The sequence below is a fragment of the Macaca mulatta genome, chromosome 1 (genome assembly GCF_049350105.2).
Source record: "Macaca mulatta isolate MMU2019108-1 chromosome 1, T2T-MMU8v2.0, whole genome shotgun sequence".
In the NCBI taxonomy this organism is placed as follows: Eukaryota; Metazoa; Chordata; class Mammalia; order Primates; family Cercopithecidae; genus Macaca; species Macaca mulatta.
Window position 1 is genome coordinate 234,677,902 of NC_133406.1, and position 27,483 is coordinate 234,705,384.

At 55.5% G+C, this 27,483-nt stretch overlaps 2 protein-coding genes across 47 annotated transcripts in view; one reads left to right on the forward strand and one right to left on the reverse strand.

Annotated features, from left to right (window-relative positions):
* Positions 1–19,814, forward strand: part of CHD5 (chromodomain helicase DNA binding protein 5) — a 156,682-nt gene extending 136,868 nt beyond the window's left edge. Inside the window, exons 35-43 of one of the 2 annotated variants that reach the window (XM_077976284.1) lie at positions 8,213–8,302; positions 8,931–9,068; positions 9,333–9,441; positions 10,664–10,823; positions 11,229–11,424; positions 14,861–15,024; positions 15,130–15,244; positions 15,351–15,404; positions 16,209–19,814. In XM_077976284.1, coding sequence (XP_077832410.1) covers positions 8,213–8,302; positions 8,931–9,068; positions 9,333–9,441; positions 10,664–10,823; positions 11,229–11,424; positions 14,861–15,024; positions 15,130–15,244; positions 15,351–15,358 — 980 coding nt within the window. In that variant the 3' untranslated portion in view covers positions 15,359–15,404; positions 16,209–19,814. The remainder of the gene's footprint in view (positions 1–8,212; positions 8,303–8,930; positions 9,069–9,332; positions 9,442–10,663; positions 10,824–11,228; positions 11,425–14,860; positions 15,025–15,129; positions 15,245–15,350; positions 15,405–16,208) is intronic. The other variant, XM_015140724.3, reaches the window with a different exon arrangement.
* A 612-nt stretch (positions 19,815–20,426) lies between these two features.
* Positions 20,427–27,483, reverse strand: part of KCNAB2 (potassium voltage-gated channel subfamily A regulatory beta subunit 2) — a 108,558-nt gene continuing 101,501 nt past the window's right edge. For 43 of the 45 annotated variants that reach the window (XM_077977796.1, XM_015140505.3, XM_028840694.2 and 40 more), the window contains 5 exons: positions 26,660–26,780; positions 26,487–26,581; positions 25,204–25,324; positions 24,604–24,692; positions 20,427–23,140 (listed from right to left, as the gene is read on the reverse strand). In XM_077977796.1, coding sequence (XP_077833922.1) covers positions 23,051–23,140; positions 24,604–24,692; positions 25,204–25,324; positions 26,487–26,581; positions 26,660–26,780 — 516 coding nt within the window. In that variant the 3' untranslated portion in view covers positions 20,427–23,050. Of the gene's footprint in view, positions 23,141–24,091; positions 24,693–25,203; positions 25,325–26,486; positions 26,582–26,659; positions 26,781–27,483 lie in introns of those variants that run through there. The other 2 variants (XM_015140239.3, XM_015140304.3) reach the window with 1 other exon arrangement.

Sequence of the window (27,483 nt, forward strand, 5' to 3'; positions counted from 1 at the left end):
ATGTCTGGCCTCAGCAGGCCTGGGTTCAGAGAAGGGCAGGTGGCTGTACTTCAGCTCATTTCTGCCTGGCAGAGAGGTAGACTCCAGCCCTGTGCAGGCCCCCTGGTGAGGGGAGGCCAGGAGCTCAGGCCTCTATATATGGACCTAATGGACTTTAACTTTTTTTTTTTTTTTTTTAGGAGAAAGGGTTTCACTCTGTCACCGAGGCTAGAATGCTGTGGTATGATCTCGGCTCACTGCAGCCTCCGCCTCCCGGGTTCAAGTGATTCTTGTGCCTCAGTCTCCCCAGTAGCTGGGACAACAGGCGTGCACCACCACACCCAGCTAATTTTATTTTTAGTAGAGACGGGGTTTCATCATGTTGGCCAGGATGGTCTCGATCTCTTGACCTTGTGATCCGCCCACCTCGGCCTCCCAAAGTGCTGGGATTACAGGTGTGAGCCACTGTGGCCGGACATTTTTTTTTTTAATTTTTAGTAGAGACTGTTGGCTGGGCTGGTCTCAACCTCCTGACCTCCAGTGATCCACCCACCTTGGCCTCCCGCAGTGTTGGGATTACAGGTGTGAGCCACCTCGCCTGTTGGTCTTTAACTTTTCTTTTTTTTTTTTTTTTTTTTTTGAGATGGAGTCTCACTCTGTCGCCCAGGCTGGAGTGCAGTGGTGCGATCTGGGCTCACTGCAAGCTCCACCTCCCGGGTTTACGCCATTCTCCTGCCTCAGCCTCCCGAGTAGCTGGGACTGGCTAGTTTTTTGTATTTTTTAGTAGAGACGGGGTTTCACCGTGTTAGCCAGGATGGTCTTGATCTCCTGACCTCGTGATCCGCCCGTCTCGGCCTCCCAAAGTGCTGGGATTACAGGCTTGAGCCACCGCACCCGGCCTGGTCTTTAACTTTTCTTACCATACAGAGAGTGGCGGTTATTGGGCTACTTTTTTATTTGTGATTTCTGACTCAATTGCATTGTGGTCTGAAAACTTGAGTCTATATGAGGTTGTTGAAACCTGCTCTCTGGCTCAATACGGTCAGATTTTGTAAATGCTGTATATGTGCTTGAAGAGAATGTTCCCTAACTGCTGGGTTTAAGGTTCTAACTATATGCATTAGGGCCGGGTATGGTGGCTCACACCTGTAATCCCAGCACTTTGGGAGGCTGAGGCAGGTGGATCAGCTGAGGTCAGGAGTTTGAGACCAGCCTGGCCATCATGGCGAAACTCTGTCTCTATTAAAAATACAAAAATTAGTTGGGTGTGGTGGCGTGTGCCTATAGTCTCAGCTACTCAGGAGACTGAGGCAGGAGAATTGCTTGAACCTGGGAGGCAGAGGTTACAGCGAGCCAAGATCATGCCATTGCACTCCAGCCTGGGTGACAGAGCGAGACTCCATCTCAGAAAAAAAAAAAAAAAAAAAAAAAATATATATATATATATATATATATATGCATTAGATCAGTAGATAATGCATGCCAATTATGTTGTTCAAGTTTTTAATATCTTCACTAGTATTTGGTTTGCTTTGATCAGTCAGTTTCTGAGAGACTTGTGTTAAAATCTCTCATTATGATTATGGATTAATCTCTTCTTATAATGCCAGATTATGCTTCATATCATTTGAGATTAGGTTGTCAAGTGCATATTTGTTCAGGTTTTTAATATTTTTCTTGTGAAATGTGCTTCTAATTATTGTGTAACAACCCTCTTATCCCCCTTTAAACTTTTTGCTTAAAAGTTTATTTTTGGGCCAGGCGTGGTGGCTCATACCTGTAATCCCAGCACTTTGGGAGGCCGAGGTGGGGAGATCACAAGGTCAGGAGTTCGAGACAATCTGCCGAACATGGTGAAACCCCGTCTCTACTAAAAATACAAAAAAATTAGCTGGGCACAGTGGCAGGCGCCTGTAGTCCCAGCTACTCGGGAGGCAGGAGAATGGCGGAAACCTGGGAGGCGGAGCTTGCAGTGAGCCAAGATTGCACCACTACACTCCAGCCTGGGTGACAGACCCATACTCCGTCTCAAAAAAAAAAGCTTATTTTTGCTGATTTGGGTTGGTCTTTCTTTTGTTTAGTACATATTTGTTACGCCTTTTTCTATTCCTGTTTTTTTTTTTATTTTTTAATATAACAGCTTTATGGTGGTATAATTAACATATCATACAGTTGAGCCACTTAAAGTATACCATTCAGGTCAGGCGCAGTGGCTCATGCCTGTAATCCCAGAACTTTGGGAGGCTGAGGCGGGTGGATCACCTGAGGTCAGGAGTTTGAGACCAGCCTGTCCAACATGGTGAAACCCTGTCTCTACTAAAAATACAAAAATTAGCTGGGCGTGGTGGCGGGCGCCTGTAATCCCAGCTACTCAGGAGGCTGAGGCAGGAGAATCTCTTGAACCCAGAAGGCAGAGGTTGCAGTGAGCCGAGATGGTGCCACTGCACTCCAGCCTGGGCAACAAGATCGATGCTCTGTCTCAAAAAAAAAAAAAAAAAAAAGTATACTATTTGTTATTTTTAGTACATCCCGAGTTGTGCAACCATCACCATTATCTAATGCCAGAACATTTTATCACTTCAAAAATAAATTCTTCTTACCCATTCGTAATCACTCCCCATTTCTTCCTCTTCCTCCCAGCCCCTGGCAATCACTTCTGTCCTATGGACTGACCTATTCTGAAGATTTCATACCAATGGAATAATACAATACTTTGGCCCTTTGTGTCTGGCTTCTTTCATTTAGCATAGTGTTTTTAAAGTTCATCTATGTTGTGGAATGTATTAGTACTTCATTCCTTTCTTTTTTTTTTTTTTTTTGAGACAGGGTCTTGCTCTGTCACCCAGGCTGGAGTGCAGTGGCATGATCTTGGCTTACTACAGCCTTGCCCCACTGAGTGCAAGCGATCTTTCCACCTCAGCCTCCCGAGTAGCTGGGACTACAGGTGCACATGCTGACACACTGGCTAATTTTTGTATTTTTTTGTAGAGACAGGGTTTTGCCATGTTGCCCAGGCTGGTCTTGAACCCCTGTACTCAAGCGATCCTCCCACCTTGACCTGCCCCAGTGCTGGGATTACAGGCAGCATTTCATTTCTTTTTATGCCCAAATAATATTCCATTGTATGGCTCTACTATGTTTTGTTTATCCATTCATAGTGATACATATTTGAGTTGTTTCCACTTTTTGGCTACTGTACATATTTGTGTACACATTTTTTTTGTGTGTGGGTATAGGTTTTCAGTTCTCTTGGGTATATATCTAGGAGTAGAATTGCTGGGTCATATGGTAATTCTCTGTACCATTTTGAGAAACTGCTGAATTGTTTTCCATGTGTATTGCATCAGTTCACATTCTTACCAGCATGTGTGAGGGTTCCAGTTTCTTCACATACTTGCCAATACTTGTTATTATCTGTTTTTTTTGTTTTGTTTTGTTTTGTTTTGTTTTTTTGAGACGGAGTCTCACTCTGTCGCCCAGGCTGGAGTGCAGTGGCCGGATCTCAGCTCACTGCAAGCTCCGCCTCCCGGGTTCGGGCCATTCTCCTGTCTCAGCCTGCTGAGTAGCTGGGACTACAGGCGCCCGCCACCTCGCCCGGCTAGTTTTTTGTATTTTTTAGTAGAGACGGGGTTTCACCGTGTTAGCCAGGATGGTCTCGATCTCCTGACCTAGTGATCCGCCCATCTCAGCCTCCCAAAGTGCTGGGATTACAGGCTTGAGCCACCGCGCCCGGCCTTGTTTTTGTTTTTGAGACGGATTCTCACTCTGTCGCCCAGGCTGGAGTGCAGTGGCCGGATCTCAGCTCACTGCAAGCTCCGCCTCCCGGGTTCGGGCCATTCTCCTGTCTCAGCCTCCTGAGTAGCTGGGACTACAGGCGCCCGCCACCTCGCCCAGCTAGTTTTTTGTATTTTTTAGTAGAGACGGGGTTTCACCGTGTTAGCCAGGATGGTCTCGATCTCCTGACCTAGTGATCCGCCCGTCTCAGCCTCCCAAAGTGCTGGGATTACAGGCTTGAGCCACCGCGCCCGGCCTTGTTTTTGTTTTTGAGATGGATTCTCACTCCGTCGCCCAGGCTGGAGTGCAGTGACCGGATCTCAGCTCACTGCAAGCTCCGCCTTCCGGGTTTACGCCATTCTCCTGCCTCAGCCTCCCGAGTAGCTGGGACTACAGGCGCCTGCCACCACGCCTGGCTAATTTTTTGTATTTTTTTTTTTGGTAGAGACGGGGTTTCACTGTGTTAGCCAGGATGGTCTCGATCTCCTGACCTCATGATCCGCCTGTCTCGGCCTCCCAAAGTGCTGGGATTACAGGCTTGAGCCACCACGCCCGGCCTATTATCTGTTTTTTTGAGTATAGTCACCCTAGTGGGTGAGAAGTGGTATGTCATTGTCATTTTGATTTGAGTTTCCTTTGTGTATAAAGATGGTGAATATTTTTTCATGTGATTATGGCTCATTTGTATATGATTTGTTGAAGAAATGTCTTTTCAGATCCTTCATCTATTTTAAAATTGGATTTTTAAAAAATTATTGAGTTGTAAGAGTTCTTTTTAAATTAATTAATACTTTTAGAGACAGGGTCTTACTATGTTGCCTAGGAGGGCTTTACCTGGGCCCAAGTAATTCTCTAGCATTAGACTTTTGAGTAGCTAGGATCACAGGCGTGTACCACTGTGCCTGGCTTGTATGAGTTCTTTATATTGATTCGTGTTCCTCATCAGATACATGATTTACAAATATTTTCTTTCATTTCTTCACTTTTAATCTCTTTGTAATGTTTTAGGTCTCTTTTAGACAGTGTATAGAGGATTCATTATTTAAAAATCTAATTATAGGGTCCCTATCTTTTAGCTGGCTAGTTTAATCTCTTTACATTTATTGTAATAACTAGGTATGTGGATGGGTTTCTACTGTCTTATTTTGTACTTTATATATTATCCTTTTTTCTCCTTTTTCCTCCTTTCCTGACATCTCTTGGATTGATCAAATTTTCTTTATATCTTGTCTTTTTCCCCTCAACTTATTTGGAAGGTTTATAGTCAGTTTCATTCTGTACTCTTACATTTTTTTTTTTTTTGAGACAGAGTCTCGCTCTGTCACCCAGGCTGGAGTGCAGTGGTGCGATCTTGTCTCACTGCAAGCTCAGCCTCCCGGGTTCACGCCGTTCTCCTGCCTCAGCTTCCCAAGAAGCTGGGACTACAGGCCCCCGCCACCACGCCTGGCTAATTTTTTTTTTTGTATTTTTAGTAGAGATGGGGTTTCACTGTGTTCACCAGGATGGTCTCGATCTCCTGACCTCGTGATCCGCCCACCTTGGCCTCCCAAAGTGCTGGGATTACAGGCGTGAGCCACCGCGCCCGGCCTGTACTCTTACATTTTTAACATGTATCCCTCTGAGTAATATGAGGACTTTAGATAGCTTTAGTTCTAACTCACTTCCCTTTCATCTGCCACATTGCTGTTGCCCAGTATTTTAGTTTCAGTTTGTTTTTACTTTCCCAAATTTGTTGTTACGCTTATTTCTAAATCTTTAATCCTTTTTTAGATCTTCTCACATTCTTACCAGTTTGTGTTTGCTTATTTGTTCATCATTGCTTCATTCAAAGTCCTTCCTAAAGTACACCTTTAATGGTGCTTTCAGCAGTTTTTTGGGGAATGGTTAATTCTCTCATTGTTATTTTTCTTTTACTCTTGAATAGTTAGTACAATTGAAGATGGGATAGGGATCTTCCCTCAGCACTTTGCAGATATTCTTCCCTTTTTATTTGGCATTCATTATGCTGAAAAGGCTGCTGAGAAGCTGAGAAGGCTGCCGTTGGTGTAATTGTTGCTCCTGTGTAGGAAATTTGTCATTTCTGTCTTTTCTCACATTGAAAGACTGCTTTTAAGACATTCTCTTTGTCTTTGGTGATATGTAGCTTCACTACAATGGAGGATATTTTTTGTTTTGTTTTTAGAGTGAAGTTTTTGTTTATCTTGTGTGTGACTCACTGTGATTCTTAAAGCTGAATATTTATGTCCTGCATCAATTATGGGAAAACTCTCAGTCATTCTCTCTTTGAATATTTTCTTTGTCCTCATTATGTTTATTTTCTCCCTCTGGAATTCCTATTACTCATTGATTGGTTCATTCATCCAACAAACGTATATATATACACATGCATATATATATATATATAGAGCCTGCTGAGTGTCAGATGCTGTCCCAGGCACTGGGGACACAAGCAATGAACCAAAACAGCTGAAAGCTTCATTCCATGGAGTTTGTATTCCAGTGGGGAACACAGGCAATCAACAATAAGCAGAAATACATGTTGTTCAACCACAGACTCCAAATGCTATGAAGAAGGAAGCAGAGTACAAGGTTAGCAAAAGATGGGTGCTGATAAATTTTCATATCTCTTGCTTCTTTTTTGTTATCTATTTCTCTGCCAGGCTTTTTGAGTAATCCTCAGATCCAGCTTCCATGTATATTTTCTTTGCACAGCTGTGTTTTAAAACCTTCCCATTTGTATTATTTTGCATGGCTGTGTCACAAATTACTGCAAACGTAGCGGCTTAAAACAGCACTCACCATGAGCTCGCAGTTGTGTGGGTCCGACGCCTGGCGTGGTGTAAGTGGGTGTTCTGCTCAGGATGTCACAAGGTTCAGGACATCAAAGTATCGACTAGGTTGAGTTCTCGTCTGGAGGCCTTGGGGTAAAGTCCACATCCGTGCTCACTCTTTGTTGGTGGCAGATTTCAGTTCCTTGAGGCTGGAGGACTGAGGTCCCATTTCCTTGCTGGCTGTCAGCTGGGTCCATTTTCAGCACCTGGAAGCCACCACATTCCTGCCATGTAGCCTAGTCTGCCTTCAAGCCAGCAGTGGTGAACAGAAACGCTCCCATGCTTCGAATCTCTGACTTCGTTTTCTGTGACCAGTCAGAGAAAAGGGCTCGTGTGGTCGGGTTATGCCTCCTCAGGTCATCTCCCTGTTTAAAGGTCACCCGTGCCACAAAACGGAACCTGCTCTGGGGGGCCGAGTCCATCCTCTTCACCTTCCAGGGGATTTTGCAGGGTGTGGACACCAAGGGCCGGAAGTCTTGGAGCACATCTTAGAATTCTGCAATCAAAATGTTAATGATTGTGGTATTTCCTTTCCTTTCCTTTTATTTTTTTTGAGATGGAGTCTCGCTCTGTCACCTAGGCTGGAGTGCAGTGGTGCGATCTCGGCTCACTATAGCCCCTGCTTCCCGGGTTCAACTGATTCTCCTGCCTCAGCCTCCTGAATAGCTGGGATTACAGGCACCTGCCACCATGCCTGGCTAATTTTTGTATTTTTAGTAGAGACAGGATTTCACCATGTTGTTCAGGCTGGTCTCAAACTCCTGACCTCAAGTGATCCGCCCACATTTCTAGAAATTTTATCTGGTTTTCTTTTCTAGTTTTGAGGGAGTCTTATTCTTTCCCTGTGGATTCTCTTCCTTCTTTTTCTTTTTTCTCTGTCTTTGGTCACTCTAGATATACTTTATTTTAGAGCAAGCTTTTTCAACCTGTGTGGCCCGTGGGACAAATGCGGCCCAGGATGGCTTTGAATGCGAATCAACACGAATTTGTAAACTTTCTTAAAACATTTTGAGTCGTTTTTTGTGATATATATGTGTGTGTGTGTGTGTGTGTGTATGTGTGTATGTATATATATTATATATATATATAAGCTCATCAGCTGTCGTCAGTGTTTAGTGTATTTTATGTGTGGCCCAAGACGGTTCTTCCAGTGTGGACCAGGGAAGCCACAAGATCGGACACCCCTGTTTGAGAGACCCCCAGGTGCTTGTCTGCCTCCTGTATGTCAGCTGGTGGGGGACCATTGTTTTCTGGGTTTGGGTTGGGTGCATCCTCATCAGGGGTTGTGATTTTTATCTGCAGGAGCTCCGTGTCCTCTGCGGGGTGGGAGTGTCCTTTCTCTTTTATTTCCGGAGGCTCAGGCCGGGAGGTTTCATGGGCAGTCTCCCTCTGGGAGCAGCTTTGTGATGCTGCCTCTGCCTCGGGTGGTCCAGTTCAGATCCCACACCCATGAAGATGAGTGGTGTTAGCGACTGCACCTGGCCGAGGAGAGCTCTTTTTGGTGGCACCTGTAGGACTCTGCAGAACGTATTGATGGATAGGGTTCTATGGGTGGAAAGCCACCAGCCCAGAGTCCTCTCTGCTTTCTGGGACCCCACCCCACGCTGCGAACCCTCTTTTTCTTGCAGAGGAGGTGCTTCCTGAGAAGGAGAAGATCCTGGACAAGCTGGAGCTGAGCTTGATCCACAGCAGAGGGGACGGTTCTGAACTCAGGCCAGGTCTGGGGCTCTTCTATGTTCTCTACCTGTACCCCATGGTCCCTGAGGGTACCCTCTGGACCCTATTCAGCCTCCCACAGTCTCCCAGGCACTGTCCCCTTGGCCCCAGGCCTGATTGGAGCTGGCAGGTGGGAGCCCGGATTCACCAGCACCTCACAGCCAGGGCTGGGGACAGACTCGCCGCTCCTGTCTCCTGAGCGCTGCTGTGCCCCAGCCGCTGAGCGAGAGGAGAGCTGGTCATAGAGCCTGGCCTGGGGGATTTGGGGCTCAGTTGGAAGCTTTGCATACTTCTAGGCACTGGAATGTTCTGGAACAGTTGTCCTCAGATCAGCCCCCTCAGGCAGCTCTGTGTCTTTGAACTTGAGCTGTACTTTTCACAGCGTGCTCCTGTCCTGCTCCTGGGTGGTCCTTATGTGGTTGGGGAGGAGCGCTAGGGCCTGGAGCTAAGCCTCCCTGCCCAGGACAGAGAGAGGGACCGTTGGCTTGTTTAAGACCCTTCTGGGCAGCGAGCCCCCTGAGGACAAGGGGATGTATTCTACTTGCGTCCTGGGTCCTCAGTGCTTGGCAGAGAGAGGCCCCTGGGCACTGCTTTTTGGATGGATGAAAGAATGTGATCTGTCCCCGGCAGATGACACCAAGGCTGAGGAGAAGGAGCCCATTGAAACACAGCAAAATGGTGACAAAGAGGAAGATGACGAGGGGAAGAAGGAGGACAAGAAGGGGAAATTCAAGTTCATGTTCAACATCGCAGATGGGGGCTTCACAGGTATTGGGGTTGGAGGAAGGGCGGAGAGCTGAGGCTTCCTGACTGTGGGTCCCAGGAGTCTAGATAAAGTTACCCAGTGGCAATTTTATACTAGAGTGTGACTGGTTGATAGAAGTCCATTGTATAACCTTTCTTAGCAACACTGGAACACTGGACCTCTGGGGGTGGAGGCAGTGGCAAGTAGGGAGGGAGTGGCTCTCCAAGCCTGCCTGTGTGTGAAAGCCGGGGCACTTCTCATCCTGCTCACCTTGGCTTGTTTCCTAGAGTTGCACACGTTGTGGCAGAACGAGGAGCGGGCTGCTGTGTCCTCGGGGAAAATCTACGACATCTGGCACCGGCGCCACGACTACTGGCTGCTGGCGGGCATCGTGACGTATCCTTGGCCAGGCCGGGCTGGGCAGGCACTTGCCTGTTCCTCTGTGGACCTTGGGGAGAGCCCTCTGAGGGCTCCGGGGAAGCCATCCTTGCTCTTCCTCAATCTTCCTGGTTTCTGGTGGTGGCTAGAAATCCTTGGCATTGCTGCGTCGCCCGCTCCCCACCGCTGTCATCACAGCTTCTTCCTTGTGTGTCTGTCTGGGTCCACGTTTCCCCCTTTTTTTTTTTTTTTTTTTTTTTTTTTTTTTTTTTTTTTTTTTTTTTTTGAGATAGAGTTTCACTCTGTTGCCCAGGCTGGAGTGCGGTGGCTTGATCTCGGCTCATTGCAACTGCTGCCTTCCGTGTTCAAGTGATTCTCCTGCCTCACCCTCCTGAGTAGCTGGGATTACAGACGCCCACCACACCTGGCTAATTTTTGTGTTTTTAATAGAGACAGGGTTTCACCATGTTGGCCAGGCTGGTCTTGAACTCCTGACCTCAAGTGATCCGCCCGCCTCAGCCTCCCAAAGTGCTGAGATTACAGGTGTGAGCCACCGTGCCTGGCCTTTTTCTTTTTTTTTTGAGATGGAGTCTCGCTCTGTGGCCTAGGCTGGAGTGCAGTGGTGCGATCTTAGCTCACTGCAACCTCTGCCTCCCGGGTTCAAGTGATTCTTCTGCCTCAGCCTCCTGAGTAGCTGGGACTACAGGCATGTGCCACCATGCTTGGCTAGTTTTTGTAATTTTAGTAGAGATGGGGTTTCGCCATGTTGGCCAGGCTGGTCTCGAGCTCCTGGCCTCAAGGCCTTGGCCTCCCAAAGTGCTGGGATTACAGGTGTGAACTATCGCGCCTGGCCCCAGATTTTCCTCTTATAAGCATACCAGTCATTGAATTTAGGGCACACCCTAATGCGGTGTGACCCTTTCTTGATTACATCTGCAAGTACTCTTGTTTCCAAAAAAGGTTCCCATTCACGGGTGCTGGGGGCAGGACTTAAACGTATGCACCCCAGGTTGTTGGGGTGAAGAGTTAACCCTCTGAAGCCCCAGGGCTGTGTCTGGTGCACCCAGGGCACCTGTCAGTGTCTGCTGATACTGTCACTGTTGTGTCATCAATATGTTCATCGTGTAGCCTGGCTTAAGGACTTGCCTGAGAGCATACAGCCAGGATGCCGATCCCCGGGCTGGCCTCTCCCTCTGCCTAAGCTGCCTCCTCTTATGGTCCCCCCTCTTCTAATGGCCAGGTTTGCCCTTAACGGTGCCCCACCCAGGCACGGCTACGCCCGCTGGCAGGACATCCAGAATGACCCGCGGTTCATGATCCTCAACGAGCCCTTCAAGTCTGAGATCCACAAGGGCAACTACCTGGAGATGAAGAACAAGTTCCTGGCCCGCAGGTTTAAGGTCAGTCTTCTGAAGGGCCAGGGGCTGCAGGGCCGGGGAGGGACGGGTGTCAGGAGGGCCCTCCCAAAGGCAAAGGAATTAAAGAACAGCAACCCCTCCGCATGTAGCTGGGTCACACGGCCATGAAGCAGTCAGCAAGTCCATCGACTAACAATGGTGGATCCTTGCTCTGGCCCTGGACCCACTGGGGAGTATCTGCCTCCTTGGGGCGATGAGGTACAGAGAACCCAGCTTGGTGACAGCTCCAAGGGTTGGCCACCACCAGGCCAGGGTGGGCGGCAGATGGCAGTACGTCTCCTTTCCCTCCTTTCTGCCGGGAGTCTTGGCCTGGGGCGGGCGCTGGTGGAGGACGGAGGGTAGCCATTCAGGAGGAGGGGCCGGGCCGACGCTGCCCCCTACCCCCAGCTGCTGGAGCAGGCGCTGGTCATTGAGGAGCAGCTCCGGAGGGCCGCGTACCTGAACATGACCCAGGACCCCAACCACCCCGCCATGGCCCTCAACGCCCGCCTGGCTGAAGTGGAGTGCCTTGCCGAGAGCCACCAGCACCTGTCCAAGGAGTCCCTTGCTGGGAACAAGCCTGCCAATGCCGTCCTGCACAAGGGTGAGCGAGCCCTGCCCCCCGCGGGGTGGCCCCGCAACCTTCCTCCTGCCCAGCCGGTGCTCTTGGCTGTAGATGAGGGCGCCGATGGGGTAGGGGCTGGGGACAGATGTCAGCCCAGAGGGCGGTGGACTTCTGGGCCAAGATGGGACAGTCCTATCATCAGACCCCTCATCGCCCCTGGAGGGAAACTGAGGCTGCTTGCTTCTCCAGCCTGTTTCTCAAGCCTGCTCTGTGCAGGCCCTGACTCGGGCTAGTGACACACAAAACCACGAAACTGTAAAGGCTTCTGAGTCCTGACAGCGTGCCTTAAATGCATTGTGTTTTTAGCCCGGGCGATACCCATCAGCCTGGAGCCTTCTCGTTGGCTGTGCGGTTAGGGGAAGTAGTTTGCCCAAGATCTCCTGTGATTCAGACCTTTGGTGCTGGCTGCACATCTCTGCCTGTGGTCACAGGGCACAGTTCTGCCTTTGGGGCTCCCAGATGGCTGGGGGAGGGAGTGGCCCTGTGGTGAGAGTTGCTGGACCCGTCCCCGTGCCTTGCAGCCCTCCTTGGTGTACTCGGACCCTGTGCCTAGCAGGGCCTGGGGCTGCAGGCCTCCCTGAGGACTCTTAGGAGGGAAGCTTCTGGCTGGCTCATCTGTAGCCCGTGGCCCCTGCCCAGCCCAGAGGGGCTCCTGGGAGGAGTTCTTTGGAAGCTTCTGCTGTGTCCCCCGCTTGGCAACGCTGCCTGGCAGCTTGGGAGGGCCTGGTGCAGAGCACCTCCTGGTGCCCGGTTCTGGGCGAGTGCAGTCATACACCCTTGCAAATAAGACCCAGCTCTCAGGCTGCCTCCCCTGGCATAGCTCTTCATCCCTCCATCCCTCCATCATCCCTCCATGCCTCTGTCCTTCCACCCCTCCATTCCTCCGTTCCTCTGTTCTTTCACCCCTCCATCCCTCATCCTTCCATCATCCCTCATCCCTCCATTCCTCTATTCTTTCACCCCTCCATCCCTCATCCCTCCATCATCCCTCATCCCTCCATCCTTCCACACCTCCATCCTTCCATCCCTCCATCATTCCTCCATGCCTCCGTCCTTCCATCCCTCCATCTCTCCATCATTCCTCTGTTCCTTCGTCATCCCTCCATTCCTCCATCCTTCCACTCCTTCATCCTTCTATCCCTCCATCGTCCCTCCATGCCTCCGTCCTTCCATCCCTCCATCTCTCCATCATTCCTCTGTTCCTTCATCATCCCCCCATTCCTCCATCCTTCCACTCCTTCATCCTTCTATCCCTCCATCATCCCTCCATGTCTCTGTCCTTCCATCCTTCCATCCCTCCATCATCCCTCCATGCCTCTGTCCTTCCACTCCTCCATCCCACCATCTCTCTATTCTTCCACTCCTCCATCCCTCAATCCCTCTATCCTTCGACTTCACTCCTCCATCCCTCATCCCTCCATCATCCCTCATTCCTCCATCCTTCTACCCCTCCATCCCTCCATCCTTCCATTATCCCTTCTTCATACCTCCATCCCTTCATCCCTCCATCTCTCCATCATCCCTTCATCATTGCTCCATTCCTCCATCATCTTTCCATTTTCCCTCCATTCCTCCATCTTTCCACCCCATCCCTCCATATCTCCATCATCTTCCCATCCTTCCATCTCTCCATTTCTCCACCCCTCCATCCCTCCATCCCTCCATCATCTCTCCATCCCTCCATCTTTCCATTCCTCTGTCCCTCCATTATCCCTTCATCATCCCTTCATCCCTTCATTCCTCCATCTTCCCATCATCTCTCCATCATCCCTCCATCCCTCCATCATCCTTCCATCATCTCTCCATCCCTCCATCCTTCCACCCCGTCATCCGTCCATCTCTCCATCATCACTCCATCTCTCCACCCCTCCAACCCTCCATCATCCCTCCATCCTTCCATCCCTCCATCATTCCTCCATCCCTCCATCATCCCTGTATATCTCCATGTCTCCACCATCCCTCCATCATCCCTCCATCACCCATCCCTCCACTATCCCTTCATCCCTCCATCCCTATATCTCTCCATCATCCCTCCATCCCTCCATCTTCCTTCCATCCCTCCATCTTCCCTCCATTATCCCTCCATGCCTCCATCTTCCCTCCATTATCCCTACATCCCTCCATCCTTCCACCCCCCCATCCCTCCATCATCCCTCCATCCCTCCGTTATCCCTCCATCCCTATATCTCTCCATCATCTTTTGTCATCCCTCCATCCCTCCATTATCCCTCTATCATCCCTTCATTGTTCCATCATCCCTCCATCTCTCCATCATCCTTCATCATCCCTCATCCCTCCATCATCACTTCATCATCCCTACATCCTTTTATCTCTCCATCATCCCTTCATCATCCCTACATCCCTCCATCTCTCCACCCCTCCATCCCTCCACCCCTCCATCCCTCCATCATCCCTCCATCCCTCCATCATCCTCCATCTCTCCATCATTCCTCCATCTCTCCATCATTCCTTCATTATCCCTCCATCCCTCCATCTTCCCTCCATCATCCCTCCATCTCTCCACCCCTCCATCCCTCCATCATCCCTCCATCCCTCTATCATCCTCCATCTCTCCATCATTCCTCCATCTCTCCATCATTCCTTCATTATCCCTCCATCCCTCCATCATCCCTCCATCTCTCCACCCTTCCATCCACCATCATCCCTTCATCTCTCCATCATCCCTTCATTATCCCTCCATCATTCCTCCATCTTCCCTCCATTATCCCTATATGATCTCTCCATCCCTCCATCCTTCTACCTCTCCATCCTTCCATCCCTCCATCCCTCCATCCCTCCATCATCCCATCATCCCTCCATCCCTCCATCTTCCCTCCATCCCTCCATTATCCCTCCATTATTCCTCTGTTATCCCTACATTATCCCTCCATCCCTCCATCCTTCCACCCCTCCATTCATCCATCCTTCCACCCCTCAATACCACCATCATCCTTCCATCTCTCCATCATTCCTCCATCTCTCCATCTTCATTCCATTCCTCCATCTTCCCTCCATTATTCCTCCATCATCCCTCCATCCCTCCACCCCTCCATCCCTCCACCTCTCCATCCTTCCACCCTTCCATCCCTCCATCCCTCCATCCTTCCACCCCTCCATTCCGTCGTCCTTCTATCTCTCCATCATTCCTTCATGCCTCCATCTTCCTTCTATTTCTCTGTCTTCCCTCCATTACCCCTCCATCATCCCTCCATCTTTCCACCCCTCCATCCCTCCATCCCTCCACTCCTCCATCTTTCCATCCCTCCATCCCTCCACCCCTCCACCCCCCATGCCTCCACCCTTCTACCCCTCCATCTCTCCATCCCTCCACCTTTCCATTCCTCCATCCTTCCATCCCTCCATCCCTTCACCCCTCCATCCCTCCATCCTGCCATCCCTCTGCCTCCCACCACAGTCCTGAACCAGCTGGAGGAGCTGCTGAGCGACATGAAGGCGGACGTGACCCGGCTGCCATCCATGCTGTCCCGCATCCCCCCGGTGGCCGCCCGGCTGCAGATGTCGGAGCGCAGCATCCTGAGCCGCCTGACCAACCGCGCCGGGGACCCCACCATCCAGCAGGTCAGGCTCGGCCTGTGTGCCCCGGCCCGACCCCCTGGCGTGCCCCTGGGTGGAGGCTGGGTGGGGGGCCTGAGACCACCTGTGAAGCTGGGTCCTTGCCTCCAGGGCGCTTTCGGCTCCTCCCAGATGTACAGCAACAACTTTGGGCCCAACTTCCGGGGCCCTGGACCGGGAGGGATTGTCAACTACAACCAGATGCCCCTGGGGCCCTATGTGACCGGTAGGTGCCCGTCCGCTCCGGGCAGCATGCACACGGGTGCCCGCCGGGCCCGGCCTGCCTGCTGCTGCCGACGCCAGGCAAGCCCGGTCTCCTCTTTTTTTGACAGATATCTAGCCGTCCCCGAGACTTCCCTGTGTTGCAGCGCTCTTTTCCAGCTGAGGTGAGGGCTGCCGGGTGCTGCTCTTCGTCCCCGCCGCCCCATTGCTGGCAAATCAGGCCTGGCCACAGTCAGCCCCGTCCATGCACTTGACTCCCGTCCCTAAGTCCTGAAGCTTTTACTGCCTCCGGTGGCTTCGAGAGTCACCACCTGCCTGGAGCCCCTCTACCTTGCCCCCTTGGCCCTGGGACCGCCTTGTGGCCCACGTGTCTGTCCGCTGGGAGGCTGGGGTGGCAGGACGTGAAGGGGTCGGCGGACTTGGGTGAGCTCCTGTGTGTACACGTGTGTTCTCATTTGCACACGTTCCCAGCGCAAGTCAGAGACTGCTGCCCCTGCGTGGAGCCCTGTCCTGCCCCTGCTGTCCTGCTGGTGGCGGACATCACATCTTGTCTCACACCCTCACTCCCTGCCCAGGACCGGGAGGGTGGCTGAAGGTTTTATGGGGGTTGTTGGCCAAGAGAGGGGGCTTATTTCATAGACACTGCCAGTTCACTCTGGCCTTCTTCTCTGGGGCCAGCAGCCTCCACCACATTGTGTCTGTCCCTGTGGGAACTGTGTCTTGCTGGTGGAGGCTCCAGAGGGGTGTCCTGGCTGGCTGCCCCTGCCCGCTGCAGCTTCCTGGGTGCTCTCAGAACTTTGGGTGTAGCTCATGGTCTGGCCCGGCAGCCTGTGGCTGGGAGGTCGTGGCTGGGGGTCCCGATCATAGTTGATTGTGATAGGTGGAGAAGCTGCTATAGGCTGTTGGGTGCCACCCTGTTGCCCCCTATAACTGCCCACCTGCTTAACCTACTGATTTGCCTTTTGCAGCCACGCCTGCCGGGCCACATGCCCGACCCCCATGGGAGAGAAAAGCTGCCGCCTTTTTAGGAGCCAGCGCCACCTTGGGACAAAAAGGGAAACCGAGTAATGCCATCACATGGAGGACGAGGCCCAGCCCGGCTGGGCCAGAGCCCAGAAGTGCCACCTCATCATAATTCAAGTGTTCTTCCATACAGCGTTGCCCCCACAACCACGCCGGACGTGCCCCCTCGCCACCTTTTCCAGATGACTTCTTAGAAGAGATTTCATTTATTTGTACATCTTTTGCACTTTCCTATTGAAGACTTGAACACGTTTGTCTTGATAAAAGTTGGATGACGTATGGAAGATTCGAACCGGAAGCACTGACGTCTCTTTACCGATGGGTTCCAGACCCAAGGTAGCCCTGGCACTGCCCTGTGGACTCGGCCCAGCTGGGGCGGACACGGCGCCCGGTGCCTGTCCTGTCTGCACCTGTGTGACTGCCCCTTCTGCTTCAGCCCCTGCCCACTTGGAGCCTCCCAGCGCCAGAGAGGGCAGGTTTGGGGAGCCCCTGTCCAGCCCAATGGTGAGACCCTGGCTGACATTTCCCCTCCTTCCTACCAAGGCCAGGTGTTTGCTCTCTCCTTGCGGGGAGGAGGTCCTCTGCCAGCAGGTGTCTGTCCCCGGCCCAGCGTGTCTTGAAGGCCCTGAACTCTGTTACCAGTGGGGGGCCTGTGGCCCTGGCTCTTCGTGGCGGGCAGAAGCGTGTGATCCCAGGAGGGTGGGCTGGGGAGGACCAGCGCTTGCCTCGGAGCCACTGCTGCGTTTGGGGTTTGCCTTTTGCCAGAGGTGTGGTTAAGGGCAGTGATAGCTGGCGCCCCAGCAAGGAGGGTCATGGGCCCTGAGCTGGCCCAGGAGACCCTGGCCCTGCCCTGTGCCCTGGGATGCCTGCCCCGCCCACCTCCACGGGTGGAACCAGGCTGCCCCTGGCGGCCTGGACTTGTCCCATTCCCCTGTCCCTGGAAAGGCCCTCCCGGGGCCTTCCTGCCTGAGGCTGCACTCTTGGAGGGCATGGGGAGAGCTCTGCCTGAGGGGGACCGGACCCAGTGCCCTCTGCAGACTCCTCCCAGCTGCAGCACCAGGGGCTTGCTGCCTTGTCTCCTGCCAGGAGCGCTCTGGGTGCAGACCCCCAAACCATCTTCCCACATGGGGGTTGTTGGAATCCCACCACTCCCCCGGCCCCTGCCCCTCCAAGCTGGGGACGGAGATGGGGAGCAGGTCAGGCCCTCCCTAGGCCTGTCTGTGTCTCATCCTCCTCCCAGCCCCGGGTCCACCTGGAAGGCATTTCTGAGTCTTGAACTGAGACCTTCCCAGGGAAGGTGCTTTGGGTGCAGAATCCTGGGAGTGTTAGGAAAGGGCTCCGTGAAAAACCCAGCTGTGTCTGGGCTGGAGGCGCCACAGGCACTGGGGCTCAGCTCCCTGCAGAGGGCCTGCCTGGGACTTAGTGGGCCAGGGCTGGGTCAGGATTCACCGGCTTGTGTTGCAGACACTGGAGTGATTGCCTGGCCCTCCCTAAGCCCCAGATGCCTCACTCATAATGAGGCTCTCTCTGAACCCCGGAGGGCGGGACCCGCGAGCCCTTCATCTTGGCGCACTCCCACACTCCAGTCTGGATCCAGGTCTGGAAGGCCAGGCTGACCCTGACACTGCAGGTGGGCGTAGTGGGGAGCACCCTGGAGTGGAGATGATTGTCAGCGGGCTCACATGTGGTTTACCCACATGCGTGTTGTGTGCTCTGCAGTGCCTCCCGGCAAAGGCTCCTGGCTCGGGTCACAGGCGAGGTGACCTGCCATAAGCTCACTCCTGTGCCCTCATCCCCAACCAAGCAGTGGCCCGCACTGGGCTTGGCTGTCACTGGGAGCAGTGCCCACCTTCCTTGGCCCACAGCAGATAGGTCCCGAGCAGCAGGACTGGAGGCCTGTGGCGGTCAGGGGAGGGGTCTGTCTCCACCCCAAGGGCTGATGGTCCCTCCCCTGGGAGCCCCTCCTTCCAGGCAGCCTTGCTGTGTCCCTTCCTCTCTGCCTCCCTCCCAGGCCTCGCCAGGGCTCCCTTCTCCTCTGCCTGGTTAGACTCGGGCACCCAGGAAAGCCTGGCCAGAGCTCCTTCGGGCCTGGGCCCCTTGCACTGCCTGGTCCAGAAGGGCTGGTGCTCTCCGTGGCCGGCACCCCGGAGCCCGGGAGGGGTGGGCTGCCGAGTCAGAGCGGGTTTGGGGCTGACCAGTTTGGGAGAGGAGAAAAGATCTGAGAGTGTCGTCTTGGTTGTCAGTCATCTCTGCCGAAAGCGGTGATGGTGGCTTCCGTGTGCTTGGCATCTTCTGGCTGGGTTTGGTTTTTGCTGCTGGTGGAATCAGGGTCCTCAGGCATGAGCATGAGCCCGAAGTGCCAGTCTGCGATTGGAGATTTCCAGCCACTTTATTTAAGCCAGTGCTGAGTAGGGCTTCTGCAGAGCCACATTTGAGCCAAGGTCTTGGAAGGCATTGCCCCATGGGCTCAGGTTACTCGGGGTGGAGTGAGCGCGTCTGCAGGCCCCTCACATACATGCCTGAGGCAGAAGCAGCGTCCCCTGTGAAAGCCACCTTCCGAAGCCCCTGTGTTTTCTGCAAACTTGGCTTCTCCCGGGGGCAGGCCGGACTTTCCCTGCCCCCTATGATTGAAATCCTCCTGCTTTCGGGGGGCGGCCTTCCCAGAGTCCCCCGGGTGCTCCCCTGCCCAAGTCAGGAGCTGACCAAGCCTTGGCCCCGTGACACGTGCAGCCCTCACTCCTGTCGTCCAGGACACTTGAGGGCCCAAGGAGGTGGAGCGGAGAGTGGGCTTGGGGACGTGGGAGCCGGAAGCCAGGTGGAGCTGGTCAAGTGTTGGTCACTTGGAGCCTCCAGTGTGCGTCGGGGTCTGTGGGCAGGGGACAGGGCCTGGGTCTGCCTCTCTACCCTCGCCGTGTTGGGGACCTGGCCTCGGCCCCTCCCCGGCCTCTCCTGTGCACGGCCCAGCCTGGGTCCCGGAAGCTGCTTCCTGGCCCGTTTTCTATGTCGGGAAGTTTACAGGTTGCGGTGCATCAGCCCAAACTCACTGGCGTTGTGTTGTGTTTTGTTTTTTTTTCTTTAATTTTCAGATTTTTTTTAACAAAGTATTTTTTTAGGTGCGATAACCCAGAAAGGGCCCGTTGGGTGTGTGTGTGTCCTGAACTCCTCAAGCAGAGACTGGAGCCCAAGCACCCTTGGAGACGAAGGGACGGTCCCACTGGCCCGTGGGGTCTGAGTTCAGGGGTGTGGAGGGAGCAGACCCCACTGGCCCAGGCCCAGCTAAGAGGTGGCTGATCCCTTTCCCCAGGCACAGCCCCAGGCTGGCAAAGGGAGGGTCCTGGACTGGGTGCAGGGCGCGCCAGGAGTCCCAGCCAGGGTGGCCCCGGCGGGGGCGGGTCGAGCTTTGGAAGCCAGGCTCCCCTGTGAACCGTGGCTTGTCTGGTCTTCGCCCACGGGAGGCTGGACAGAGGCTGTAGCCAACACAATCACCTTTTCTTTGTACTCTGTGTGTATGTTTTGGTTTTCTGTGTTTTAATAAATCCTTTGGGAAAGGATTTAATCAGAGTTTTTTTTTTTTTTTTTTTAAAGATTCAAGATTTAGAATGGGGTGGGGGCTGGGGCCAGGGAAGAGTGGTGGGGGGTGGGGGTGTGTCCGGAAGCCTTCTCTTGCCTGGGATCGGCATTTCATGGGTGCAGGGGCTCACTGGGAAGGGGGGGGAGCATGAAACGGGTGTGCTGGGGTGAGGCCCCTTTCACCTGTACCCCAAACACATGCCAGGAGAGCTTCTCCAGGCCTCGACCTCTGTCCTTGTGAGAACAGCAGCCAGCCAGGTCCCCAGAGGGACAGCAGCCTCCCAGCCAGCAGCTTTGGGCCCTCAGAGTTGGGGAAAGAGAATGTGTGTGTTGGGGGTGGCAGGGGAGGCACTGGGCCCCTGGGCTGAATCCCTTGGGAGAGATGGGGGGGCAGGTCTTCTGACCACCTCGTCCCCAGTCCCTGTCCCCGATCTCTGTCTCTCCACAGGCCCTTTCCAACCCACCTGCCTTTGGCTGCAGGCTCGGTTTGGGGGACACCCCAGCCCCTGCTGCTGGCAGCCTTTTCCTCCCCTCCCGTGTCGCCCTGGCCCAGCCCTGACCCCGAGGAAATGAGAGGGGCACAAAGGCACAGAGACCGATGGGTGTGGGCTTTATTTTGTCATTCCATAAATACGGTGGCTGTGTCGTGATCTGAGTCTCGTTTGGAAGCTCGAGGCATAGGACAGTCTGCCTAGGTAGGGAATGCAGTTAGCTGAGGAACCATGGTCGGTTTTAAAAAAAAGACGGGGGGCAGGGACGGAAAAAGCACATTATTTACATAACTGGACAAGGACAGAAGATGGGAGGAAGCCCGTCACTCCTCGGGACCGCAAGGCTGAGTGGGAAACAGTGGGGGCTCCGCAGCACCCAGCAGGGCCAGCGCCCTCCCTTCTAGACCCCGATTGCCCTTGGTCTTCTGTTCTTTCTCGGATGGTCCCACCTAACAGCCCCCTCCCGAGGGGGGACCCGGCCCCAGGAGGCAGAACCCCCTCACATCCTCCCTGTAGATGGGTGTGGAGCAAACAGGACATCCAGGAACCAGGTTGTGGAAAGAGCTGCGCCAGAGGCTGCCTGCATCCTGGCACTGGGGTCTTGGGCCTCACCAGGGGCCTGGCCTCTGTTTGGCAAACCCACAGTGGGGGCTCAGCTGCCCCAGGTGTGGCTTGCGTTAAGCAGCAGTGCCCACCCCGGGCACCACCTCACGAGCTGGTCCCTCTTCCAACAGTGGGTGGGGCTGGGGTGGCAGTAGGGATGGGGCCAGCCACCCTCCCTGATGGCGAAGGTGGGCCACCTGCCCTCTGGCACCATTGGCCACTGCAGGACCCTGTCCTGGAAGGAAGCAGGCGACCTCCACCTGGGCCCGGGGCCATAGGCTGGGACCTCTGTTGGGAAGGGACTTCCTCGCCCCACACTCACAGGGCTGCTTCTGGTGAAGTGGGCAGTAGGACTGGGTGGAGTCCCCCGGGACTTGGTCTACGAGGAGGGGCGAGGGTTCTAGGCGCCAGGGGCGGCATGAAGGTGGGCCAGGAACAGCAGAAACTGCATCCCTCTCCTTGCGTCACTCCAGCCTCTCCCTGCTGGCCTTCCTGACTTACACACTTTTCCCAGGCCTTGGCCCGCCCAGGACTGGACAGCAGGCTCCTGCTGGACAGCAGGGTGGAGCCTTCTGGAATAGTGGCTCCTCCAAGGGCAAAGTGGGAACGGAGGTGCTCGCGCTGAGGGTGTGCCTTGGGGGCAGGAGACACAGGCTTCCCTATGGAGCTAGCTGGCGAGGGGTGGGGGTGGCTTAGGTGGAGCCCTGCCCTGCGCAGTCAGCAAAGCCTGGGTACTGCTCGAGACACAGGCCTGGGCCTGTAGGTGACACCCCCGCACCTGCAGATTTCCTGGCATCCCCAGCCCTCCGGCCCAAGCTGCACAGGGGTGTCACTCTGGCCTGTCCTGCCCTCTCTGCCCTCTCCCCAGTCTCTTCCAGGTGTCGGGCAGTGGGAGGGGCCACAAGCCCCGGCCATCTTTCCCGGGAGAGGTTCCCTGAGGTCTTTTCCTACATTGTGGGGGCTGCCGTGGGGGTGCAGCACCCCAGTCCTGGGCACAGAAAACCCCAGGGACCCTTTCTTACTGAAAGAAGATGTCCAAGCATGCTCTCTGCAAAACTCCAGCCCACCACCTCAGTGCAGAATAGCAGCCTGGGGTGCAGGGCGGCTTTAGAGAAAGTCTACAGGGGCCAAGAAGAGTGCGTCCTGGAGCACAGGGCTGGCCTTTGCTGCCACTTGCCACGGTGTGGCCAGCAGCCACGGTGCAGCTAGGAGCGTATGACCACAGGGCCTTCCGGGGCCAGGACTGGGTGGCCGGACAGAAGGGCCTGCCCCACTGGGACCCCTCCCATGTGCTCCGGGCATCACTGGTGTGAGGCTCATCATTGGTGTGTAGGAGGAAGACGGTGGGATGCTGAGCTAGAAATCACACCCCTACACTTTTTGTGGCTCCCAAATTGCAGAGCCGATCCCCCTGGGGTCCCTGCCCCTGCCAGCGAGGGTGGGGGTGGGTAGGGGTCAAGGGCCAGCTCGAGCTTGGTAGGCATGGCCCCCACCGGGACCCAGTGGGGCAGGTTGGAGCAGAGAAGGATGGGGGAGGAATCTGGGTCAGGCCCAGATTCCTGGAGCCCTTGGAAAGTGGGAGGTGGAGGAAGACCCCCAGGAAGACCCCCACTGGGGAGGCCCCTGCCCCAGCGACCAAGGCCCTGGCAGAAGGGACCCCTCGATGGGCCAGACCCCTTTTCCCTCTCCCCTTACTCGGGGTAGGGATTCTCAGCAGAGGAGAGGCCAGCCCTGCCTGCCCCAAGAACCCACCCAGGCTTTGGCCCGGCCTTGACTTGGGGAATCTTGGGAATCTTCGGGCCTTGACTCTGGGAATCTTGGCTGTGGCTGGGAGAAAGCTGGGTGGTCTTGGAGGATGAGCAGAGGCGACAGGCTTGGGTGGGGCCGCTCGAACGTCCTTCCTAACCAGTGCCGTCCCGGGCACAGATCGGACTTCGACGTTGTCCGGCGAAGCAGTGGGTGGTGTCTGGCAGCGACTGGGAGATCGTTTCCCGATGACGTCACAGTGTGGTGTTTTCTCTTGGATGCAAACCACACTCTTCACTTGGCTTCAGAACAGCTTAAGCGAGCGAACAGAGACTAGGAGGGAATGGCAAGTGTCCGAGCAGGCGGGCGGGGGCGGCTTAGGATCTGTAGTCCTTTTTGCTGTAGGGTTTATTGCCCAAAATACTATCAATCTCGTGGATAATGGAAGACGACAGTTTTGGAAGGACCTGCGTGCAAGAACAAGAACGAATCAGAATCCCACCAAAAAGACAGGCCTGGCCTGGGGAGGAGCGGGGGCGAGGCTCTTCCAGATGCTCGGCTGGCCAGGCCCGGGTTACCCCATCACATCTGGGCTCCATCTGAGGCAGATGGAGGCCACGCTGCCTTTGTATTCCAGAAGGTCTGGGGCAGAGAGGAAGCATGCCTGGGTCTGTGCACTCCCCCTCAAATGTCAAGCTGCCCTAGAACCTTCCTGAAGGGTGGTGGCAGCAGTGACATAAAATGCAAACTCCAGGCCAAGTACTGGACTTCCATGTCCCCGACGGCTCTTTCCAGCTGCGCCTGCCTCAGCTAACAGCACCACTACCCTTCCGGGTGATACACCCGGGGCCCGACTTCCACCTCGCTTTCTCACCCCCACATCCAGTTTGTCAGCCAGTCCCGTGGGCCCCCACCTTCCCAAACATCCAGGATCCAACCACCACTCCCGTCTCAGACCCGCACCTGCCACTTCCCATCAGGGCTCTCTGCTTCGACTTTTGCTTCCCAAAGCCTCCCCGACGGAGCAGCCAGAGAGCAGGCTCCCTTTCCAGGCTGAGCTGCAGCTCGCCCTCCTCTGCCCACAATTTTGCCACGGCTCCCATCTCACTCAGAAGTCCTCAGAGGTGTGCCGTGCCTCTCGGGATCTGCCCCTCTCAGGATCTGTCCCTCTGCTCCAGGCCTTCTTAGGCCTTTGCATCAACTGTTCCTGCTGATGGAAGGTTCTTCCCGCAGGCACTGGCATGGCTTACTCCGCATCTCTTCAAGACTGCTCAAGCACCACCTTCTCAGCAAGCCCACCTGACAGGCCCCCGGAACCTGGGTCTGCAGCACCACCGTCCCTGGCCCCAGTTCCCATCCCCTCCCCTTATCTCTGGCTTCTCTCCTACGGCGCTCATCCACCCTGACACACATTTTTTTTTTCCTTTTTTAAGATGGAGTCTCGCTCTGTCGCCCAGACTGGAGTGCAGTGGTACGATCTCAGCTCACTGCAAACTCCGCCTCCCGGGTTTACGCCATTCTCCTGCCTCAGCCTCCCGAGTAGCTGGGACTACAGGTGCCCGCCACCTCGCCCGGCTAGTTTTTTGTATTTTTAGTAGAGACGGGGTTTCACCGTGTTAGCCAGGATGGTCTCGATCTCCTGACCTCGTGATTCGCCTGCCTTGGCCTCCCAAAGTGCTGGGATCACAGGCGTGAGCCACCGCGCCCGACCTGCCCCAACACACATTCTAACCTCCTTGTTTCGTGCAGTTAGTGTTCATGTCTGTTCCTGCTGGAAAGCAAGCTCTCCAGGAGCAGAACTCTGATGGGTCCTGGATGCATCCTGAGCGCCTAGAACAGAGCCTGGCATGCAGGACGAGCCTGGGAGGATGCACTGGACAGGGCTCGGGCTGGGATGGGCGCTCTGCCCAGCAAGGCCTCTCACACTCACCTGTATTGCCCCAATGTTCTCCATGAGCTGGTCCGCGTTGGAGGCCCCCAGGAGCACGGAGCTGACTCCCTCATTCCTCAGGCACCAGGCTGTGGCGGTGAGACCCAAGGTGAGGGAGAAACACACACCCCAGGGGCCCCCGATGGTTCCGCCTGACTGGGCCGAGAGACCCAGCATCTTGGTCTGGGGGGCTGGGGGTGCCTAAGAAGCCCTGCAGTGCTGGGCACGGGCTTTGCCTAAGATGAGGCTGGAGGTGGCATGGGGGAGCCTGCTGCTCCCTGATGGAGAGGCGGCCCAAGTGCTCAGTGCTCCCCGTCCTCTTCCCATGAAAGGGGGAGCCCCATTACCTACGGCCGGCAGATGGAGGGGATGGCTTAGGTCCTCAGGGACTCCTGACATCCCCCTAGAGGCATGGGGTCCCAACCATGCCCCTTAGAGCCCTATTACCTGAGGCTGGCTGGGGGATGATGTCCAGGGATCCCCTCCCTCTCTCCCCAGGGACACTGACTGGCCTCATGGCAACCTCGCCCTGTTACCTACGGCCACCTGGGGTAGGTTCTGCCCAGGGACACTGACCCCATGGTGACCCCACCCTGTTACCTATGGCCAGCTGGGGCAGGGTGCAGCCCAGGCGCTCGGCAATGGCCTGCAGCTCCTTCAGCTTGGCTTGCTGGCGCCGGCCCTCCTCACTCAGGATCTTGTCCTTCAGCCACTGGTAGCCCTGGTTGCGGGGGAGGGGAGCGGCACAGCTACAGATGAGAGCAGGTCACCTGGACCCCCATGTGCAGCAGGCCGACGGGCTCATTCCTTCTGGACCCTTCTCCCTCATAGGGGCTCTTCTCATCTTGAAGCCAGGGCAGTGCCCCTGCCCCAGGCCTCTCAAGTAGGGGAGAGTGGGCAGTGGGCCGGGCATGGGCTGGTGGATGAGCGGGGCCTGTCCAGGCTCTGACGTGCAAAGACTGTGGTGCTGGCCCAACCCCACGTCAGGACAAGGAGGCGAGGTGCCGGCCTTCCTTCTCTCAGGACACTTGGCAGCCTGGGGTCTTGGCTGCCACCTGCGGCCCAGAAGAACCTCCTGGCCCTACAGGAGTGCTCTCTCCCCTGGCCATCGCTGCAGAGGACTGCAGGGTCTCCTGGAGGGGTGCCCTGACCTTGCCGTGGGATGGGAGGAGTGGGAGGCCAGGGCTGTGGGCCCCAGTGCTGAGACTGCTGGCTGGGCAGACTTTCTTGGCCTGCTCCTTGTTCCCCAGATCCTGCAGTTTGGGGACCCTCCTGAGAACCCCCTTGGAGGTTGTGTGGTGGGGAGGGGTGCCTGTCCCAGGGTCACCTCCATGTGGCTCTGCAGCCCCCATCCTGGAGCCCAGGCCCAGGGTTCTCAGTGGTGGTGGAATTCTGAACGCTGGGCTGTGGCGGGGGGCAGAGGTGGGGGGATGTGGCGGGGGCAGAGGTGGGGGGATGTGGTGGGGGCAGAGGTGGGGGGATGTGGTGGGGAGCAGAGGTGGGGGGATGTGGTGGGGGCAGAGGTGGGGGGATGTGGTGGGGGCAGAGGTGGGGGGATGTGGTGGGGGGATGTGGTGGGGGCAGAGGTGGGGGGATGTGGTGGGGGGCAGAGGTGGGGGGATGTGGTGGGGGCAGAGGTGGGGGGATGTGAAAGGGCCTTTCCACCTGGGCCTGTGCCACAGGCTGGGCAGCCCCTCTACACATGGGGTCAGGCTAGAAGGGGCTCCATGTTCTCACGCCAAGGAGCCCACCCCCCGCAGACCGAGGTGGGAGCAGCTGTGGCCCCTGGAACCCCGGGCCAGCACCAAAGCAGCCGGCCCAAAGGTCCCACCCCTCTAAAATGCCTGTCCCTGCCCGTCCCTCCCCCCAGGCTGTCCCTTCACCTTCAAAGAGGCTCTTGAGTAGGGTGGGATGCCACTGTCGTACTTGCCGGAAACAATGCCACAGGCCAGAGGCGACCAGGTCATGGCGCCCACTCCTGAAGACGAAAAGCAGGTGGAGTCAAGCCCTGGGCCCAAGGGGGTGGGGGCGGGGCGAGGGGCCCGAGGGTGCCCACCTATCTTGTGGAACAGCTCCGGCAGCTGCACCTCCACCTTCTCGCGCTGGAACATGTGGTACTCAGCCTGCTCGCAGATGGGCGGCGTCAGGTTGAACTGCCGGGCCACCGAGTAGGCCTCCTGGGAAGGCAGAAAGGGGCCCCGAAGGCCTTGCCCGTGAGCAGGTGGGGGGTGCCGGGCAGCCAGGGAGAGGGCACCAAGGTGTCCCCGGAGCAGGCGGGCCCAGCAGCTGCAGCCCGGGCTTCCCACCGCTCACACTCATAGCTTCCCTGGGAGCCAGCGAGGCCCTGGTGAGCTGGGAAAAGGGGGTGGGTGGTGGGACCCCCAGGCCAGAGGGTCCAGTTATGAGCACCCCAGGCTCTGAACCACACAGCCTGCACGTTAATCTTGGCCCAAGCTGTGTGACGTTGGCATGTTACTGAACCTCTCTGTGCCGCAGTGTCCACATCTGAAAAATGGGCTGTCTGCGGCACTCACCTGGTAAAGGCACTGTGAGGATTGCATGTGAGAGGGTCCCTGTGAAACCCTTGAACCTGACAGCACTGGGCACGTCCTAGGAGCCCAGTGGAAATGGCTGATGGTGTTATCACCCCGGAGTGCTTGCTGAGCTCCAGGGCATCTGCTAAGAGCTCACACTGGCTCTTTCAGGGATTCCTCAGAATGGCCCCGTGAGGACTTGCCTAGCAGGTGTGTTCTACAGGTGGGTAAACAAGCTCAGAGAGGTTAAGCCATTTGTCCAGGGCCACACAGCACTGGGATCCATGCAGAATCGCCATCTGCAAGGCCTGCAGACATAACACCATCCTGTCCCTCCCTTAGCACC